The sequence below is a fragment of the Vanellus vanellus genome, assembly GCF_965231255.1.
Source record: "Vanellus vanellus genome assembly, chromosome: 1".
Lineage (NCBI taxonomy): Eukaryota > Metazoa > Chordata > Aves > Charadriiformes > Charadriidae > Vanellus > Vanellus vanellus.
Genome location: NC_138905.1, coordinates 127,598,527 through 127,618,008, shown reverse-complemented (window position 1 = coordinate 127,618,008; position 19,482 = coordinate 127,598,527). Strand labels below are relative to the sequence as shown.

Here is a 19,482-nt window from a genome sequence, read left to right as displayed (position 1 = left end):
TCAGCAGAGTGGTATGGGTGTATTAGTGTGGCAGTGCATTCAATAATTAGTCTCTCTTGCTGGTAGTGAGAGCCCAAGAACAGTGTTGCACTGACATGATGTTCTTGCTTCCTGACCTGAAATACCTGGAGAATTTCTGCATCGTTCACTTCAGATGTACCTCCCGGGTAATTCAGTCTGATGGATTTTGGAGTGTTCCAGTTGCTGCACGTTACTGTAAAAATCGTTTGGTCAGGGAGTTTGAAGGAAACCTGGAACATCAGAAATGAAGAGGTTACTTTCCAGCTCTCTTCTTTGAACAGAACACCAAGGAAAGCAAAGAAACAAAGCCAGTGTCAGAATGTTGCTTGCCTTTTGGGATTGTTTTATTTGATTCATCAAATAAGGTGAAGTTTTGTGTATGATTTAAGAAAATAGAAAGAGGCTACTTCCCCCCCACACCTCCAAAAGGGTCACTGTTTCAGGGTTGACATTTCTGGAGTGAAGGGAGAAAATCTGCTTCAAAGTTGCTTAAGAAAACTTATAGACTTAAACTTTGATAAATGCAGCTGTTCTGGTGTGTATGACTCTGGGTAATATTCATAAATATTTATATCAAAAACTTCAGAGCATTCTGGCTGTGATGCCCTCAGGCAGTTGCAAATATCTTTTTAGATGTTCACAAGCAGGATTTGTTTGTTCTGTTTCATCTTAGTTTAAGAAGTTACTTGAGCTGAACGTGTGCCTGTCTCTTCTGAGTACTTCGTCATAGGCACCAGCTACAATCTTGTTTAACCATACATGACTGTGCTGAATCAAGGTCCATCACATTTATGATGTTAGAGCAATAACTACTGAAATTGTAGGCCCATCTACTCCCAATAATGAATAAAACTAGGAAAAGCCTTTTATCATTAAATAAAGGGGGAGGACTTTGAAAAAGCTCTTTATTTCTCAAAAGCACATTTTCTTTGAACAGTTTTAGCGTGAGGTTTTGGATATCTATTTTAAAAGTGACCTTTGTTGTCTCTCCTCTTAGTGTTCTTAACAGAGGACAAAGCCAATTCTGTGTTAAAAAGATATCCAAGAGCCAACACGTTTCTGGAAGAATTAAAGCAAGGTGACATAGAACATGAATGCAGAGAAGAAATCTGTAGCTATGAAGAAGCAAGAGAAGCATTTGAAAATGAGGAAAAAACGGTATGTTTTGGTGTGTATTTAAAGACGGGTGGAGTATATTGATACTAAATTTTGGGGTGTGCTGAATTCTTGTATGTTTTCCAACATTACATTAGTTTTCCTTTTTGGCCTCTTTAAGCAAATAAGGTGAAAAGTGGGGATGGATAGACTGCACAGCAATAACTTTTGAATCCTTCGTCCCAATTAAACTGAATTTGAAGGGGGTGGAAATCTCAAAGATAATTATGCTCGTAAGTGTTGTGAAAACTGGCAGCTGGGAAGAAAAGGAGTATGAATTAATACCCTCACTTGGGAAAAGACGGCAAGACTGTCCTCTGTCTGGCGGCACTATTTACCCAAATAGCCTGTGTCCTAGTTCTCCTATTATCACATGCTTAAGTCTGACCTGGATGTCACAAATGAATTTGTCTTCCTTGGAAGAAATGATGGGATTGGGACTGTTATAGGGAATATATAGAAGCAGAGGGAACAAGCCTTCACTTATCTCGCTCCTTGTGGAATAATTTGTTTATTGAGTATGTTTATATGAAATGAGTGAGCAACGCAAAAAGCTTTCTGTTTAAAATACACCTTTGAATTCCAGGTGCTGGTGTAGCTGGCCAAAGTGTTCAGTGCCCAGACTAATAATAGTCTAAAAACAAGGAAGGACTAGTGGCCTTCTTCAAGCTTAAATCTGCAAGCCCCCAGAGAGTATTGTTAAGCAGCAGTGATCTAAAACATGGAAAGAACAATAAATTCAGCACTACCGTGTGTTATGTAAGGGCTGTGATACATTAACTTGACAGGAATGAAGCAGATACTGCCCACGCAGAATTGTTGCATAAGTCTGTTGGCTTGTCTAATTAAAAGAAGCTTGTGGGCTAATGGCTCTGCAAGCAATAGCTGCCCATCATAGCTAACATATCTTGTATTGTTTCCCTACAAATAAAAACAGCACACACATTTCGGATGGTGGCATCTGAACTATTTCATGCAATACAGTCAACAATTAATTATATTTTTTTTAATTCAAAACAGACATGGATTAAATTAGGGCTGAATTTGAGGATAAAGCTAAAGTGAAAAACAGGTGCTAGAAAATGTGACTCAGAAAACTTACGTTAAAAAAAAGCTTCTATCTGTTGTGTGGTTTTGCACAGGGAAATTCCGCTTGCAAGGCCAATGGGTAGATGGGTGAAGTGGCACAGGGAACATTGCAGATTTCCGAATTTACACAGGTGATGCATTCCACTCTTTACTGGCTGAGGTTTACACAAAAAAAAAGAAGCAATGTTATTGTAAAGGCATACTCAACTTTTAAGTTCTTGGCATCTTTTCGTTGGAGGTCATACCTGGGGAGATGGGTAAGGCTGGAAAGAGAACTTTCTGATTTATTAAAATGAAGTAGTAGGATGTGCAGTGTCTTTTCAAAGCATCTTCTTTCTGAATTAAAGTGTATGCACATACATGATTTTTACCTCCCAAACTTGGTTTGGTGTGGCCATTCCTAATGATAGCTCATTGTGTAATTTAGAACAGTGTGTACAATGACACTACTTGTATAAAATTCTAACACAGTCTCACTTTTGTTTAAGTAGCACAAGAAGTTCAAGTCACTAGCGAAAGCATAGCCTAAACACGTTGCCTTTTGCTTCAGCTTCTTTTCCTCCATTTAGGAACGTTTTGTGTTCTCGTAGATAGCATTTCCCTTGCAGAGGTATTTGGGAAATAGTAAGGTAGAAATAGTTACGTTTCCACTCTTGCCACAGGAGTGGCAAGACTGTGGCTGTGTCACAGGGGAGAAGGAGCTTCTCATAAGGTCCTGACCCTTTTTCCCATTTCTGCTACTGAATATTTTTTGCCTAGCTGCTTTATTCTGTGGTTGGTAGCTTGCTGATGGGCCATGCTCTGCTAATGTGCACTCATCATGCCTGACCAGCCTCGTTTACTTAGGCTTTATTTAGTCCATTGTCCCCCAGTGGTATCCACCCTTACATCCACTTAACAAGACTTAATTTCTGTGTCCCAGGGGAAGGAAATGGATGCAGTAGACTAGGATCATGATACAGTACATTCACAGTAACAAAGATGCAGTGATTTCATATTATAGATAGACTGGAATTCAAATAGGGTGTGTAGCTTATTTATCCCGTGGTAACTTTGGTTTGTGTAATATCTCTTTTTGTATCTTTTATCTTGTCCACTTAGTTCTTTGTTTTTCTGCAGTCTTCTGGGGAGGTATGCGACATCTAGATTTGTGATATTAAAATAATATCAAGCAGTTGCCTCAAGTTATTTTTGATGCATGAGTTTTCCTTGGAAGTTAGCATTGTGTATGTTAAGTGTACATGCATAGCTGTCATGGAAATATTGAATGCCTTTGCTATTGTGTGGGCTTGGGGATTTTGATAGGTTCAGAAATATTATTTAAAATTATAAAGTTAATTATAAAGATAATACTATTATGTTAGTAAGGCTAGAGCCAACAGGGAAGAATTTGCAGGACTTTGTGGATAGAGTATGAAATTTAGTGTTGACAAATATAATGCATGTGGGGGAAAAGAGAGCATTCATTTTGTATATGATTGATTTGAACTGAACTCGGGAACAAGATCTGAATTTGAATCTATGGAGACTTGAATTTAATGCCTAGCAGTCAAACAAAACCAAAGCAATGTAAAAACCTGTTTGCTAAGAATCTGTAGAAAGGAATAGCAGTCAAAATAACATAATTATTATTATAAACATAATTACGTCATTGCACGCCCACATCTTGAATATGCCATGTACAGCTCTGATCTCCCTGTCTCCTAAAACACAAATCAGTAGCTGAGGAAAGACCAGAGGACTGGAGAAATGTGACATTTGACCAAAGATATAAAAAGACTTCTGTAACAACAATAGATCAGAAAAGAGTTAAATCAGAGAATATGTGATGATGTCTATGAAGAGCATGAAGATTGAACTGAGGTCAGTCACTTGTCATCCATCTGACAGGAGAGCTAAGGGGGCCTCAAAGGAAACTAGAAGGTGCAGGTTCAAAGCAAATAGAAGTATCTCTTCTCACCACAGATAATAGAGCTGTGGACTGCCTTGCCACGGGATGTCTTGGATGCTAAAAGCTTATATAGGTTCAGAGAACAACGATGTAAATGAACAGAAGATAAATTGGCTTGGGACCATTAAATAAAAGGGGTCAGCTTTGGCTAATGGAAGTTCTTGAAGTACATATATGTGGAAGCTGGGAGAGTATCGCTGCCTGCTTAATGTTTGAACTCTTCTTTCGGCAATCTCTAATGATTGTTGTCAGAGAGGAGGTAATGGATTAGATGAACCCTGGGTCTGATCTAGTAAAGCTGTTTATTTGTAGTACCTGTAGCCTGCAGGCAGCACTGTATGTGGTCAGTTGTCAAAGGTGGTTGGGAGACTCAAAGATTTGTTCAAAGATTACTGTGCAAAGTGTGTGGGTGTGATTGAAGCACTGATTTTATTTCCATTAACTCTTTTTTTAATTATACTGCATGAAGATTTTAAAAGCTAGAAGTCACAGATATTTGTGTGTCAGATTTCCCACAAATTTTAAGTGTTACAGAAATGGCAAGGTTCTCTGTATAGCTCTGTTCTAGCAAAACAAACAAGTGAAACTCTAAAAGCTTAGCTAGCAACTCTAAAATTGTCAGCAGCAGATCTAAAATGATGTGATTAAATGAGACTTCTAGCATCAGTCTGTGTCTAATTATGGATGCTGCATAAATACCCAGAAGAGAAGAGGTGAATCTTTTCCTGCCACCTGAAATTAAGGGCAGATCAGAAGAAAGCAGTGTAGCAGTGCTCTCGCTTCTCATTATTGCTTTGTCCGTATCCACTACCTACTGAATACCAAGCAGTCTTCTGGCTGGCATATTGTTAGTCCACCTTTAAAACAAGACAGACAATTGACCAAGAATCACTTGAGGCTGACAATGCTGCCAAATGTAATAAAGACCTCAGCTGAAATTCTCAGCAGGGTGCGAGTCTCTTATCTTGCATGTGGATCCCTTATTTGATTCAGTGTTCAGATCCAGTTGACTGATGCTGACTTTGTTCTAAGAAGTATTAGAAATAAAAGGGAAACAAAATTCTGGCAAATTGGACGTAGCTGTCTTTGTGTAGGATGCCCTTGAGAATTCCTTTTGATTCTTTCCAACTGGATTTGCCAGAGCAGTAAGGGACATTCAGAAAAGTAGTTCTTGGCGGGAATACGTGTTAGATGTTTTCTAAGTTTTTTCCATTGCCATTATCTGGTTCTGTGGCTTTCTTAACTTAGTTTTTCAGCCTTTTAAGGCATACACACCTGGTATTCCTAGCTGTACAGTGCTCAAGGATAAATGATTACTGGAGTGTCCTTTTCATAAATCACAAGTTAATAATCTTGTCAAGTAGAAAGAAAGTCTTTTTTGTTGTTGGTTTAAGAGACCAGCAACTACTGAAGGGATGTTTGTGCTGCGAGTTTTCCAATTTTTACATTACTCTTTAACTTTCTGTATCAGTTCTGCAGCTACTTCCTAGGTTTTCAGTATTTGCCCCTCTTGGTTTTTTTTCGTAGCTGTTTGTACAAATCCTCACACTGAGCAAATTCATCCAAGATCTCCATGGTTTTGTTGGGCATGATTTGACTTTGACCAGGTGGCTTTTCCTCCTCCTGTGCCTTCACTTTACAGTGCAGCATAGCTGTGGGGTGACAGAGCAGAGGGCGAGCTACTTGGCAGCTGCACAATTCAAATCTGAAGTATTAGATTCCTGCAGTTCCCATCAATTCCATCAGTCTGGAACTAACAGTCTTTGTGCTTCTCTTTGAGATTTGGCTTGCAAAAATGCAAGCTGGAAACATCGGGTTTAGTACACTAGTAAGTTTTTGGTCGGTGTTTTTTTTGTGGGTTTGTTTTTTTTGTTTCGTTGTTTTTTTCCCCGAAGATGAAAATTTAAAGAAGGCTTTTATTTACATGACTAAACAAGTATTTCTTTCTTAGTATTTTTCACCTGTGTGCAGAACTTTATTGCTCTGTCTCTGTAAGATAGCCTCAGACGTGATGCACTGTAATTTTCGTCAGGGCAGTGTGTGTCTAAACTGTCTTGGAATTTCCTTTGCCTTGCATGCAAATGAAAGTGGACACTAAACTACTTTCATCCTTAAGGCAGTTTAAACCTTAAGCTCTTTATACACCTGTCCGGTCACACCATTAACTTGAACATCCCCCACAGCCACACACCCTATTCTGAACTAATTGCCTGCCACTCTGGGAAAACAGCTTTTCTGCTGCTTTGCCATGTTGCAGAGTGACAAGGAGAGATGCTGGTATTTCAGCTTTCTGAAGAAGGTACAGAGACATTTTCTCCAGCAGATAGAGCGGAGTTAGAAGTAACGTGGAAACATGACTAAAATATGTCACAACTTACTGCCCTTACATTGGAGGGGGTGTATTTCCTCTGCAGTCTGCAACACAAAATATATTGAAGGGAAAAGTGTGATTTCTTCTTCATCAAAACTACCTTTCTCCTCCACAGAGTCTTTAAAATGACACATCCTTGCTCAGTATATTTGATGACTTGCAGTAAATCTTTGCAACTTTGGCCTTGAAAACATACATTGTACCATTTTATTCCTTTGCCACTGTTGAGGCAGCAGAACAGTGAACAGGGAAGCTTGGTTCTGGTATAATAGCAGTTAATGCCGATGAAACTTTTTCTGCCTTTTTAGTTGAGAATTATGTATTATTTATTCCACTAAAAAAATAGTTGTATTCAAATCAGATGGAAAGGTAATAGGTAACAGATCTTCCTAGTTCCCTGATGATCTGATGGGGAGAGGTGGGGTGTTTGGTTTTGTCATTTTTTATCATGCAGAGATCCCAAAAGTCCTCAGTTGTGCAGCTAATATCATTTTTTAATGTTAGTTTTTCCACTTAAATGTTTTTCTAAAGTCAGCACAGTTGATGTGGGATTTACTGTGGAACAATGCATCAAGGAAGGCCCTTGTAGAGAAACATTTAGAGAGGTTAGTCCATCTTCCAAGACTTGCTTACTTTGTTTGAAGTCAATGCTACCTGACTTGGCTTAGATGATTTGGACCTGGGTTCACATCAAAGAGGGGCACTGTGGTGTCCTGTTTTGATGTCAAGCCTTGGAATTTAGGAAAAATACCTGATCCTGGTGTGCTGTAGGAATTAAGAGTTGGGTTTTTTTTAAAAAAAACTTGCTCTGAGTATAGGAATAGAACAACTAAATTTATCTTAAAAAAAAAACAAAAACAAAACAATCAATCAGCAACTGTGTGATAGCTAGTTGTTTCATGCACATGGCATTGCACTTAACCTTAGTGTATCCTGATCCAGAAGCATTGTGAGCATGTGTTTTGTCCATGGTGTCCTGGCTTTGCACAGAGCAAGCTTAGCCTCCACATTAGAATGCCATGCTGCTTCTGGACTCAAGCTGCCTCTGAGACCAGTTTGGTAGCATTATCTGTTTAATACTGATCATGTGGCAGCAGTTCTGAACCGAAGAAATTGATGTATCTGCTAAACTAAAGAATTTAGAGTTTCTGGCATGGATTTCAGGGTGGGTTTTTTTCATTATTCTTTTCTTAAATTACACATGGCTATAAAACACAGTGGAAGTTGGCCTCAGTAGGAGAGACCTTAAAGGTGAGGATGACTACTTTTTTGAGGCAGGGAATGCTTTTCTTTGTACTAGCTTTTCATAACATTCACTGCAGAGAAAATTGGATGGCGTCATGGTCTTTGTACTCCTGCTTGTGTATATTAATATAGCAAAGATTACTTTCAAGGACTGGTGTCCCCCTTCATCTTTGTTTTCCTTTGTTCATATTTTCACTTTTCACATTCTGTTCTATTTATCTGTAGCTGTTTTGTCAAAATTTCATTAATATAATAAGCTGTGGAATATTCTCATACTGCTGCAGCTATTTTTAGCTATAAACAGAGGATCTGAATCAACTCAAAATAAGCTGACAATTGCTTTATGAGCCAGAGGGTGGGGGAAGTCTAAATTATGAGATAACAGTACAACATAGTTGTGCTTTGCCAAAATGGTCTGTCATTCCGAAACAGTATTTCCCTGTCAAATTGTATTAGCATATTATTACAATTTAAAAACAAACAAACAAAATCCTTCAGCACCTTGAGTGGTGCTGAAAAATTTTGATCTACCAGATGGCTGATGTGCATGCTGATTAGATTTTTTTGTTATTAATAATATTTTTTACCTGTCTGTGCTGCAGGTTTGTAAGTATGAAGTACAGTCACAGCAATCTTAAAAGCAGTGAAGAGTTGGTTTTAAAACACAAAACCCCTTTTGTATCACTAACCGCATCAGAAGAAAATGTGAAAGTTTGTGTGTGCTTATCCATACCAGTTCTTATTTTAATCATCAGTATTTGAAATGCCTTTTTTTTCCTCATTCATTTAAAACAACTTGATTACAGTGTGTGTTTGTTTTTTAACTGTCTTATAGTTTCTGATTTATCCTGTCTTGCTCTTCTAGAAGGAGTTCTGGAAAGTCTACAAAAATGGACTTCAGGGAGAAAGTAACACAGGACATACCTGGTACTCATTTTACCTTGCGTTTCCATTAATCATTGGCCTTTTTGTTATCCTCATTGTCATTTTTGTCATATGGAGATGCCTCTTTAAAAAGAAAATGCGTAGACAGTCGGTGTACGTGCATAGGGGAGCCCACGAAGCAATGGGTGATGGTGCTGTGGCTGATGGCAGAGGTCCACTTCCGCCCCCTCTCAGCATTGTTCATTCCCCACAGGAGGAAATGTATGAAGTCAGTGGGCTCTCTCCAGGAGGTCTGAGCTATACAGATGGACGGTCAGACTCAATATCCACAAGGCTCTCAAACTGTGATCCTCCTCCTTCATATGAGGAAGCCACTGGTGAAATCAGTATGAGAAGAAGTGAAACTGAACAACATTCAGATCCACCCCCACAATACGAAGACATTGTGAATTCCAGTTCAGCCAGTGCAATTGCATTGTCTCCTGTTGTCACCAGTTCTAAGTAAAGCAAGAAGGATGCTATGGACTTTTTAAAAATTACTAATAATTTTGTAGCACTTTATTGTGGCTTGTTTTTGCATTTCTGTAATTTAATGGACTTGTACAATGAACTTCACTTTTGTTTTAAATTCACTTGTTCTTTGGGTTTGGGGTTTTTTTGCCTACAGCAGGCCTTAAAAGATGAGGAATCTGTATTGAGAGTGTAGTGCAGGTACAAATGTGGTGCTCTGTCATACTGTTCAAAAGTAGCTCTGCTTTGAGGGATGTCACTTGTTTTATTCTGAATGTTGTCCACATTCCCCACAAGATTTGTGGAATCCCGCTCCCCTTTCTTACTGCAGACTGTCAGAATGGTCTGAAATAGGGAATCCTTAAGCAACAGTTTAGATAGTTATTTACACAAAAGGGGACTGATTTTGCAGTATTGCCTCTCATCTGGTTGGTTCCTTTTTCTCACTTGGATTTTTGTTACATGCTGCACCCTATCCTGGGCCTTTGGAAGGCTGAGAGCAGTATGCTGTTGTGTTCAAACCAGTATCTCGTTAGAGTATGCTGGTTTAATAGCAATAATTTCAGAGTCCTAGCAGAAGAGGTGTATTCTAAAGCTTTTGCTATTAGAACTCAAAATTCTGTAAATGTTTAGAAACTAACGATTCAAGATACTAATTTGTGAATTTAATAGTGGACTTTTGTTGTCTGTGTTCTGACTTTCCTCTCTGTTTTACTATCTTTTTTTACTTGTGTATTCTAGAGGTGAGAAATGTGCATATGTTAACTTTAGAACTTGAAAGTTCATGCAATGGTAAATAATGAAATACTGAAACACTCAAGAGTGGATAAAATCCTGATCATAGTCTTCCTGCCATAGTCTTCACTGGGACCTGGATATTATCCATAAACACATAAACCAAAGGTATTATTTTCCTTTTAAAAGGGGGGGGAAAGGGAAAACATTCAGTCTGTGACTTTTTTTCCCCAACTATGAAATAAAACCCCCTTCCTCAAATCCTGATATTCTTTTGCCTCTTGCATACTTACATGTACTGTGTGTGCACCTTGTATCGGTGGCTACGGAAATCCTTTGCAGAGAATACAGATACCTTTTTTCAACACTTCACTTATCTTTTCCAACAAGGTGCTTCTGTTACAAAAGTTAACAATATGTTATAATGAAATAAAACTACTTACATTTTTCATTGTTTCTAAGAACAGTGTAGTGCTTTTATCCATGACACGAATTCTTAAAGCACACTCCGTTCTCAATGTACACAAGCCTTTATTTTTTTTTCACAGCTCTTGGATTATAGGTGCTCATCAGAGTAAGAGATGCTGGGAAGCATGTTAGTCCAGGCTGGCTCCAGAAGTTGTGTGCCCAGCCTGGCTCTGCTATCTCCAGCTGTGAGATGTAGAGTCCACCTGACCTAGCACGGAACTGTGAGGACCCACAGAGTTGTATTTCCAAGAACACAACGCAGGTGTACCCCCAAGCATGAGTCTGGAGTGACTTTTTGAGGCTGAAGAGATCTGAGTTTCTGTCAGACTTGATACAAATTAGAACACTTTTTTTAGATGCTGATGATAGTTATGCTGGTGGGAGCTGTAGTGTGGCAATTGCTTTTTCCCAGCTTGATCTATAAGTTCATTGCTCGGTTTAGCTTGTGAATATTCATTTCGGTTCTTTTCCCTCCCCTTTGTCCCCACACCAAGGTAGCATGGCATTAGCTTTAGTATTGTTCTGTGTGTGGACTAATCAATTAGCACCAATTGAAATACATTTATCCCTGAAGGACTACTGTATTATGTGTTGGCTTTCTTACTGCAGAAACCCAAACTGCATCTTGTTCCAGAGACCCCAAATGAAATGCCAATGCCAACCATTTGAATTTGCTGTTGATGTCTGAGATGTGTGCTGGTGTCTACCTTCTCATGGGGGCTTGGCCTGTCTTTTCCTGAAGGAATTTTACAGAAAGCTGCTGACAAGAAATGTACAGTCGTACATGGGTGTGCATATGTGGACTTCTGGAAGAATTTGATACAATGTATTGACAAATGAAGGAAGGATTTTATGATTAATTTTATGTTCTCATTTTTGGCAAAGACTAGGTTGCCTAAGTTTTCTACGAGGGATCTTCAGTTGCTAAGGCAAGTTGTATTAAGAGTTAAGGGATGAAGTCCAGGCCAAACTGTTGTCAAAAAGATAACTCTTACTTGTGTTTATCATTTATAATAGATACTGGGCAGATAAATACAACATGTTTTGGACAGTTATAGTAAGACTGGCCTGGGTCTTGCTTTTGGACTGTCTGACCTTTTCTTTTGAAGTGGTTTTAGCTCTTGCGTGAATTGCCACTTGTAGAAGTTAAACCTCTTTTTATACTGAGCAACAGTTTTGTACTGCTTTAGGCAGACATCACCAAAACAAAGTGCCTCATCTGAACGTGCAGGAACCACCTCAAAAAGAGCTGGTATTTCAATGTCCATGCCATGTTGGCATCTCCTGTGCCTGCCAGCAGAGCTGGCAGTTTTAGCAGTAACTTTTCTTGCTTGGCTATAAGGCTTTCCTGTAGGAAATGCATAGAGATCACCCATTTCACATTAGGTCATTCAGCAGCTGTCATCATCCCCTGAACATGGGCAGTCTAGTTTAGAGATGAGCTGGCATGCTTTTTTCTTTTTTTTTTTTTTTCTTTTTTAATTACACAATATTCCACTACCACTTTTAATGGCTTTATGTTTCTGGCTCCTGAGTTGAATATGTTGCTGTATCCTGTAGATACTTTTATGTGCAATGCGAAAATTATGCTCGTCTTTCCAAAAAAACCACAACCAAATATCTAAAATGATCTATGAGTTGAATTTATTGCGCTATGCCTTTTCCGTGTATATGAGCATAAGTGCCATTGTGGGCCATAAACTTATGCCTTGGTGAATAAATTTCATAATTAAACAAAACATGTGTGACAGTTGTTATCCAAATGTATTTCCTCTAAGACATGAATAGCTTTCTCCATGTTGTAATAATGTTGAATTACAAAATATTTTGTCCTGTTTTGTGAAATGTGGGAAAATAGCTTAGTCTTGTGGCTGGCTATTCTAATCTGATTGAAAAATAAAATTTCTTTTGTACTGGGGTTTTATCCAGCTTTCTTTTGCAAATCACTTAGTAGTTTTACCTATCCTGTAACTGCGTTGTTATGCAATAAATACTATAAATTTGTAGTTGTACCTCTCTAAAGGTTTTGCAAATCTGAAGGCAGCACTGTCTTGGCTGATGACATGAACAGTCAGGATACTGCCTTTCCCACTTCTGAATGTAACATTGAATTTCATCTTGTATTAGGATTGAGATGATTTATCTACTAAAACTAACTTAAATGTGTGTCACTGTTTTAAGAAATTACGGAAAATAATTATTTGCTTAGGTGATATTTAGCATTAGTGGAGGTTGTTCTGTCTTCACTGGATGTAAATAACCTCTGATTACAGTATTGAATATTTGAAAGGGGTTTGGTTTACATTAAATTATCCTATTTAAACATTTTTGCCTATGTTTATAGAAAATTTTTTGTAACATTTGTTTTCGGATATGCTAAATAAAATTTTTTAAGATGCCTCATGTTTCAAAATATCAGTTCTACGCAATTGCAGTGAGTGTATTTCAGTGTATTTCTTTTCTAATTTCCATTGTTTTATGTACTTGATCATTGATGGTGAATCAGTTGTTTTGATAACATAAAATATAAATATAACTGTTTTCAGGTAGACTTTATATTCTTTCAAAATTCAGGCTCATTTTTAATCAGATTTGTGAATTTGTTTCATTTCCATTCTTTAAAGAAACCCATTTGTTGTAGCCATAACTAAATAACAGTGACAGGCAGAGGGAAAGCAGAAATTATTACAACAAAATGAAACAGTACACTGTAGGAAAAATGTTTAAGTCAGGGGACTTAATTTCAAAGTTGGCTTCAGCCATTTGAAAGAAAGTGATTGCAAAATTTGGATCAGCTCTGTGAATGATGCATTAATAGCGAACAAGTTAAAAACAAAACAAAACAAAACAAAACAAAATCCCTGCTGGAAACTAAAGATTTCCATTCCAGTCAAGACAAACTTTGTGTCATCCTTTCTCACTCAGCTGCTAGTAAACAGCATAATATGTCCCTGGTACTTTTCACAGGCTTACCACATGACTGGAGTCTGTTGGAGATCTTAGTGAAGCCCAATAGGAGGTATGTATCTTAAGAGTTTCATGAACACAAGTGCGGTTTTGTACTGGTCATAACAACAGTGCAACAAACCGCCTGGGACTTTCCAAGCTGTCATATGTGTCATGTAGCACCTTGCTCCCTTTGGTAGGCTTTTATTTGCATAGCTCAGACCAACGCCATCCAAATGGAATGCTCGGCATTAGGTTAAATGGCATTCGCTGTGCATGTACACGTTTGGTATCCTGACCGTACATCCATCAGTGTTGGCTGACGTGTTTGCACATGGTTCAATGCATGATTGCCTCTGCACGCCTGGTTTCTAGCTATTGAAACCTGGCAGGTATAATGTTAAACTGGTATCGTGAATCTCGGTGTCGATAAAAAATCATCACCCCAGGTTACTACTGATGAGCATTCGTTATTTATTGTTTTGTATGCCCTGAACACTGTTCTCTGCCACTCTAAATCACACTGATAGATTCCTTTTTTATCTTCTGCTTAATGTGAACTTTGTAAATATTTCCTACTGCTACTTGCTGATTTTTAAAAAGAAGAAAAAACGTGTTCAGCTAAAAGCAGTGAGGTGACAATCTGTACTATTTCATTGCTTGCTGCACACACATTTGATTGACTTGCTACAGGGTAATTGAACTTTGAGCTTTGCCAGAAAGTTGAACTACACTTTTCTTCTGCAGTGAGATCTCAGTAATTGTATTTTTGATTTGGCAGTGAGTTATTGAATGCTAAGTTACAAGTCAGTGCAAGAAAGGCCTTGCCTATATTCTCTTGATCGTATATATTATGCAGTATTTGCTTACTGTTTAGCTCTCTGCAACAGTGTTTGCTGTAATGTTAGGGCCAGTGTTCTCTTTCCTTTCCTGTCTTAGTGTATCATGCAATAAAAACACACTGACTGCTGTGCTGTTTTCCCCTGTCTTAGAAACAACAAAATCTAAGGATCAAAACAAAATCTCTTAGCATGACCTGCCATTTCCTTTTTCAGTTGGAGACTTTGTACATACCTGTGTGGCTCCCGGGGTTAGTTGAGGAGCTTAAAGCAAGAAGGAAACAAGTACTCAGAAAAATTATATTTTGATACTTCCAGCAATTAAGTCTCTGCATAAGGAGTAACCTCTACCAGACTGTCTCCGTGGCTGTGGTGTAGGCTCTGTTTTCCCACAGAACAGACCCTGGACCAATTCCATAGGTCAGAGGCTCCCAATTTAATTTCTCTTTATTTTCTTATTTAACTGTCACCGCTGGCAGTGGCACAGCACCCACTCTTTTCCATGTGCAAGGACTCAAGTTGTTTACTCAATGACTGCATACTGTGAGGTCCCTATATATGAAGATCTGGAACTCAAGCTTGCCTACTTTTCTTCCCTGTCCCCTTACCGTGCTGGCTTGCTCACACTCCATGCAGTATTTCAGCGCCAGACACACACAGCTGAAGGGCTGAATGCGTGCATTTGGGGCCAGATGCAGGCATCAGTCTGCTGGGACACACTGTGAGGTGCAGGCTCTTACCACCTGTGGCCTTTTAACATCCAGTCTTAACACAGCCGCCACATGGGGATCATTTCCAAGATTAAAACCACTGCAGACAACATTTCCTGCCAGGATTTTCTGTGGAAAGTGATACTATCAGAGAAAAGCAAGGAAGAAGTGACCAGCTCAAAAATTTTCCCCAGCTGGTACCCCTAAACTGTCTTATCACAAGTCATTTACTTCCATTTGCTATTAGAATTGTTATTTTTTATTTCTTCCTTTCATTTTTGTATTCCCTGCTTTTCTGTTCATGGTTCTAGGGTAACAGTAGTTTTTACCTTACAGGTGGACGAAGATGAAATGTATCTGCCCTCTGAAAGAAAATCTCACGCACAAGAGTTGGCCAGGCTACATTTTTCACATGTACCCACCTCACCAGAGTTTTAAATCATAGAATCATAGAATGGTTTAGGTTGGAAAGGACCTTGAAGATCATCGAGTTCCAACCCCCCTGCCATAGGCAGGGACACCTCCCACTAGACCAGGTTGCCCAAGGCCATGTCCAGCTTGGCCTTGAACACCTCCAGGGATGGGGCCTCAACAACCTCTCTGGGCAACCTGTTCCAGTGCCTCACCACCCTCAAAGGGAAAAACTTCTTCCTAATGTTTAACCTGAACCTGCCCTCTTCCAGTTTAAAGCCATCCCCCTTCGTCCTATCACTACATGCCCTAGTAAAAAGTCCTTCCCCAGGAAGGGGAAATAAAACCAAAAAGTTCCATGCTGATGTCTGCTGTGTCTCCGGATAGTGATACTTAACCTCAGTATCCCCTTTCTGCCTGCAGTCTTAAGGGCTTGCGTTTCTGAACATTAGGTTGGTGTCACTAAATATACTTCTTCCATTCAACAGCTGTGTGAAACTGCCTTTTGGATCGTTTCCAACTCACCTACAACTTCAAGAGCGGTGGCAGAACATTTGCACGTTCATTTGCTAGTAGCATAGGCAGCAGTAAGCAAATTCCTCTGTGAAACCACCTGACGAGCGGGGAAAGTTGAAGGCAAATACCAGCTTTAAAAGGAAAACAGCTGCCTTCCATGCAAAGAAAATGCTGCCCCCAAACCTGAGACTGACTCTGCTGCTGAGAGGGTTTGGCAGAGGATCTGTGGCACGGCCGCTTGTGCTCTGCGGGCAGCAGCCCATCTGCCAGCATAGCGAGACACGTGGGCTGTGAGAAGGTCCGGCATCCTGACAATTAGCACAACCCAGTCAATTGTATGTTGTTCCTTCTGTGGGTTTTGCCCACAATAAGTGTATTGTGATGTTGTAAGGTTCCACTCTCCGCCTGCGGGTGCTCACCAAAATTTGAGGGGCGGGGACAGCTGAGAACAAAACCTTGACTTTAACCTCTAGGTGCCCCTAATGGTCTCCAGGGAATGGCTCTGTTCCACGCCCACAGCATGTTGGCACAGCCCGGCTCTGCCAGCTGTGCCGGGCATAACCTCCCTGCGTCCTCGGAACAGCCTGCGCTGCTCTGTGGGGCCTGCGCTGGCAAGGCAACCCAAGCTGTGCTGCGCGTAGAGTTGTTACTGGCTATAGGCAGAAGAAATGTCACTTTGGAAATAATTTCTCATGTTACGTTGTCTTCGGTAATTCTTTTCAGCCTTATAAAGTGTTCTTTGTAGCTCCGTGTCCCTTTTCTTACCTATTTGTGCTGCCACCTCCATGACCTTTCAGCCTTTCCACACAGGCAGCCTGTCCCATGAAAACGCTGCCATCTTGCCCATTGGCAGGAGAAGTGTTTAAAAAAGGTTTTTCTGTCCTCCACAATGCTTTTAGATTTCAACCTTTACTGTCCCACATCAGCACAGCATTGACAGCCTGAAGGCTCTTCACAAAATCATGATACCAGTGCCAAAATATCAGCAAACCCCCAGCCCGTGAGGAAGGTTGGTTCTTGCCCTGATCTTGCCATTCACCCACAGCAAGGATTTGAACTTGGGTTTCCTCCACTGCAGGGCATTAGGTTGCTTTGCACATGAGACTTGGCTGGCACTCCTCGTCTTTTTCAAACTTCAACATCCCTTCAAATTTCCTATAGTATACGCAGATTTCTGTGTATAGTGAATTTAAACTACTTACTACAGACTTAACGTACTTAATTATCTTCCCATGGGCTGCTGGAAAGCAGGCCAGTAGTTTTCCGTTTAAGGATATCACAGGGTGCGGATTTGAGCTACTCCTCTTGGGTTTTTTTGTGTGCTGGTGACACCAACCTTCCCATTATACCTTTTGGATCACAACTTCTATCCAGAACCTGAGAAGTCTTTGCCAGGGCAGGTTTTGTTGCTTGTTTTTGTCAAAACTGGCATGGTCCCATGAGCAATTTTAGCTTCACTGTATTAGTCTTCAGTATAGCAGAGTTTATTAAAAAAATTCCTGAGCCGCGGTAGTTGATGGTTATATGATTGACTACAGTGATGTCTCCTAGCAACTTGGCTGAAAAAAGGATCATCCCACATTGCTCGTTTGTCCAGAGATTTCCAGATTGCTGTGTAAAAATGTGTTTATCTTGATGAGGCTAACGAAACCATCTCACTTCACCAGTACTCCCTGCACCAAATTTTGTGCCATACTGTTGAAAAGGCTTCTCCAAGAGTGACATTAACGGTATAAGCCCCATTCTCAGACTCCAGTGTTGTGGGCAAGACATGCAAAATGCCTCTCCAGGCAGCTGAGTAGTGTTACCCCACATCACCAAAACATTCACTTCCCTCTGGCCTGCCCTTTCCCAGCAGCTCTTCTGTGCCAGGGCTTGCGAAGGATAGAGAGAGACCTGTGGACTTCATTTTGCTGTTGGACATGGGTTTTCAGAGTCAGGTACAGCCTGCAGACCTTTCATCTGGTATGTCCTCTGTGCTGGTGATGATGACAAATGATTAGTTTGCTGATAGTCAACATAATTTCATAAAATCATAGAATGGTTTAGGTTGGAAAGGACCTTAAAGATCATTGAGTTCCAACCCTCCTGCCATAGGCAGGGATACCTCCCACTAGACCAGGTTGCCCAAGGCCACATCCAGCCTGGCCTTAAACACCTCCAGGGATGGGGCCTCTACAACTTCTCTGGGCAACCTCTTCCAGTGCCTTACCACCCTCAAAGTGAAAAATTTCGTCCTAATGTTTAATCTAAATCTATGCTCTTGTACTTTGCAGCCATTACCCCTCGTCTTACAACTACATGCCCTTGTAAAAAGTCCCTCTCCAGCTTTCTTGTAGGCCCCCTTCAGATACTGGAAGGCTGCTATAAGGTCTCCCTGGAGTCTTCTCTTGTCCAGGCTGAACATCCCCAACTCTTTCAGCCTGTCCTCATAGGAGAGGTGCTTCACCCCTCTGATCATATTTGTGGTCTTTCCTTTAAAGATATTGCTGCTGTTAGCTGTGAACAAATGCACCTCTTCCAAAAGATTTCACAGGTGAGATGCTGCAAGACACTACCCTGCTATCCCCCTTCTCCTCATGGCAGTCCCCTCTCCTTTCTCAGACAGCCTCCTCAGGCTGCGATGACATTGTATGTCACCATCACAACCACTATCTATGCTGATCTAAGGCTGGCTAACATTCAGCATAGATGTGACAGAGGCGAGGCATTCCTGGGTGAGAGACAGCAGAGATGCTGTCCTTTCCGCCTCCTGAAGAAGAGCATCCAGCATTGATGGAGAGCTCATGGATGGGACATGGTCCTGGAGCACAGGCTGCTGTGGTGCACATCCTATGGTAGCAGCCACTCTGCCTGGCCTGCTGACTGCATTTGACCATACGGTAATGCCTCTGAGAAGCAGATGTCGTCACTGGTTAGAGGCCTTTTTTGCTTCAACACCAGCCTATTGCAACGCACTGTGCTTGACCAAAGCTTATGTGGAAAGAACTGCCCAAGCTACAAGTGAGACACGGATCTGCAGGGCTGTGAGACCTGTGCTGGCTGCCCCTTGGCCTGAGGTTTCTGCTTTACAAACCCCTGAGCTGTGATGGACCTCTCTACTTGAGACATCACTTGTCTCCTTGTGCCATACCCCTGCAACTACAAGTGGACACGTCTCAGCCAGCCAAAGGAAGTTGGGTGACCATCGAAAGCTTTCCAGGTCCATGGAGTTGCCTCTCTTTCTGACTGGTGTGGCCTTAATTTTAATTTCTTGAGGATATGTTGTAAAAGCTACATTTTTTTACAAGGCTTTGAAGGGAGTATAAAGAAATTATGCAAGTGTGGTTTTGAAATGTTCTTGCCATCACTGTCCAGTGCCTAACACACATTGTTTTCTTCACGTTGTTACTTGAACTGCTGTCAGGTGAGTTAATTAATTTCAATAGAATGCTACAGGGTGGGGTTTGCAAGTCTAATTATTGGAAGGGCACTCAGAAATGTTAAAAGGTCTCTTTTAATGCCAAATCTAAAGAAAGTGATACAATTAATTAACGGTCTAGTATTTTTCTTAATAAAAAAAAGGAAGAGAGAGAAAGAAAAGGAAGAGGCCAGGTCAATTGAAGTAATTACACTAGTAAGAGTCCAGGA

General features: G+C 40.4%; 1 protein-coding gene across 1 annotated transcript in view; it reads left to right on the top strand.

The window, feature by feature from the left end:
- Positions 1-9,222, top strand: part of PRRG1 (proline rich and Gla domain 1) — a gene marked incomplete at its 3' end in the record, with an annotated part of 31,747 nt that extends 22,525 nt beyond the window's left edge. The window contains exons 3-4 of the mRNA XM_082498433.1: positions 1,019-1,179; positions 8,698-9,222. Coding sequence (XP_082354559.1) covers positions 1,019-1,179; positions 8,698-9,222 — 686 coding nt within the window. The remainder of the gene's footprint in view (positions 1-1,018; positions 1,180-8,697) is intronic.
- Positions 9,223-19,482: the final 10,260 nt, after the last annotated feature.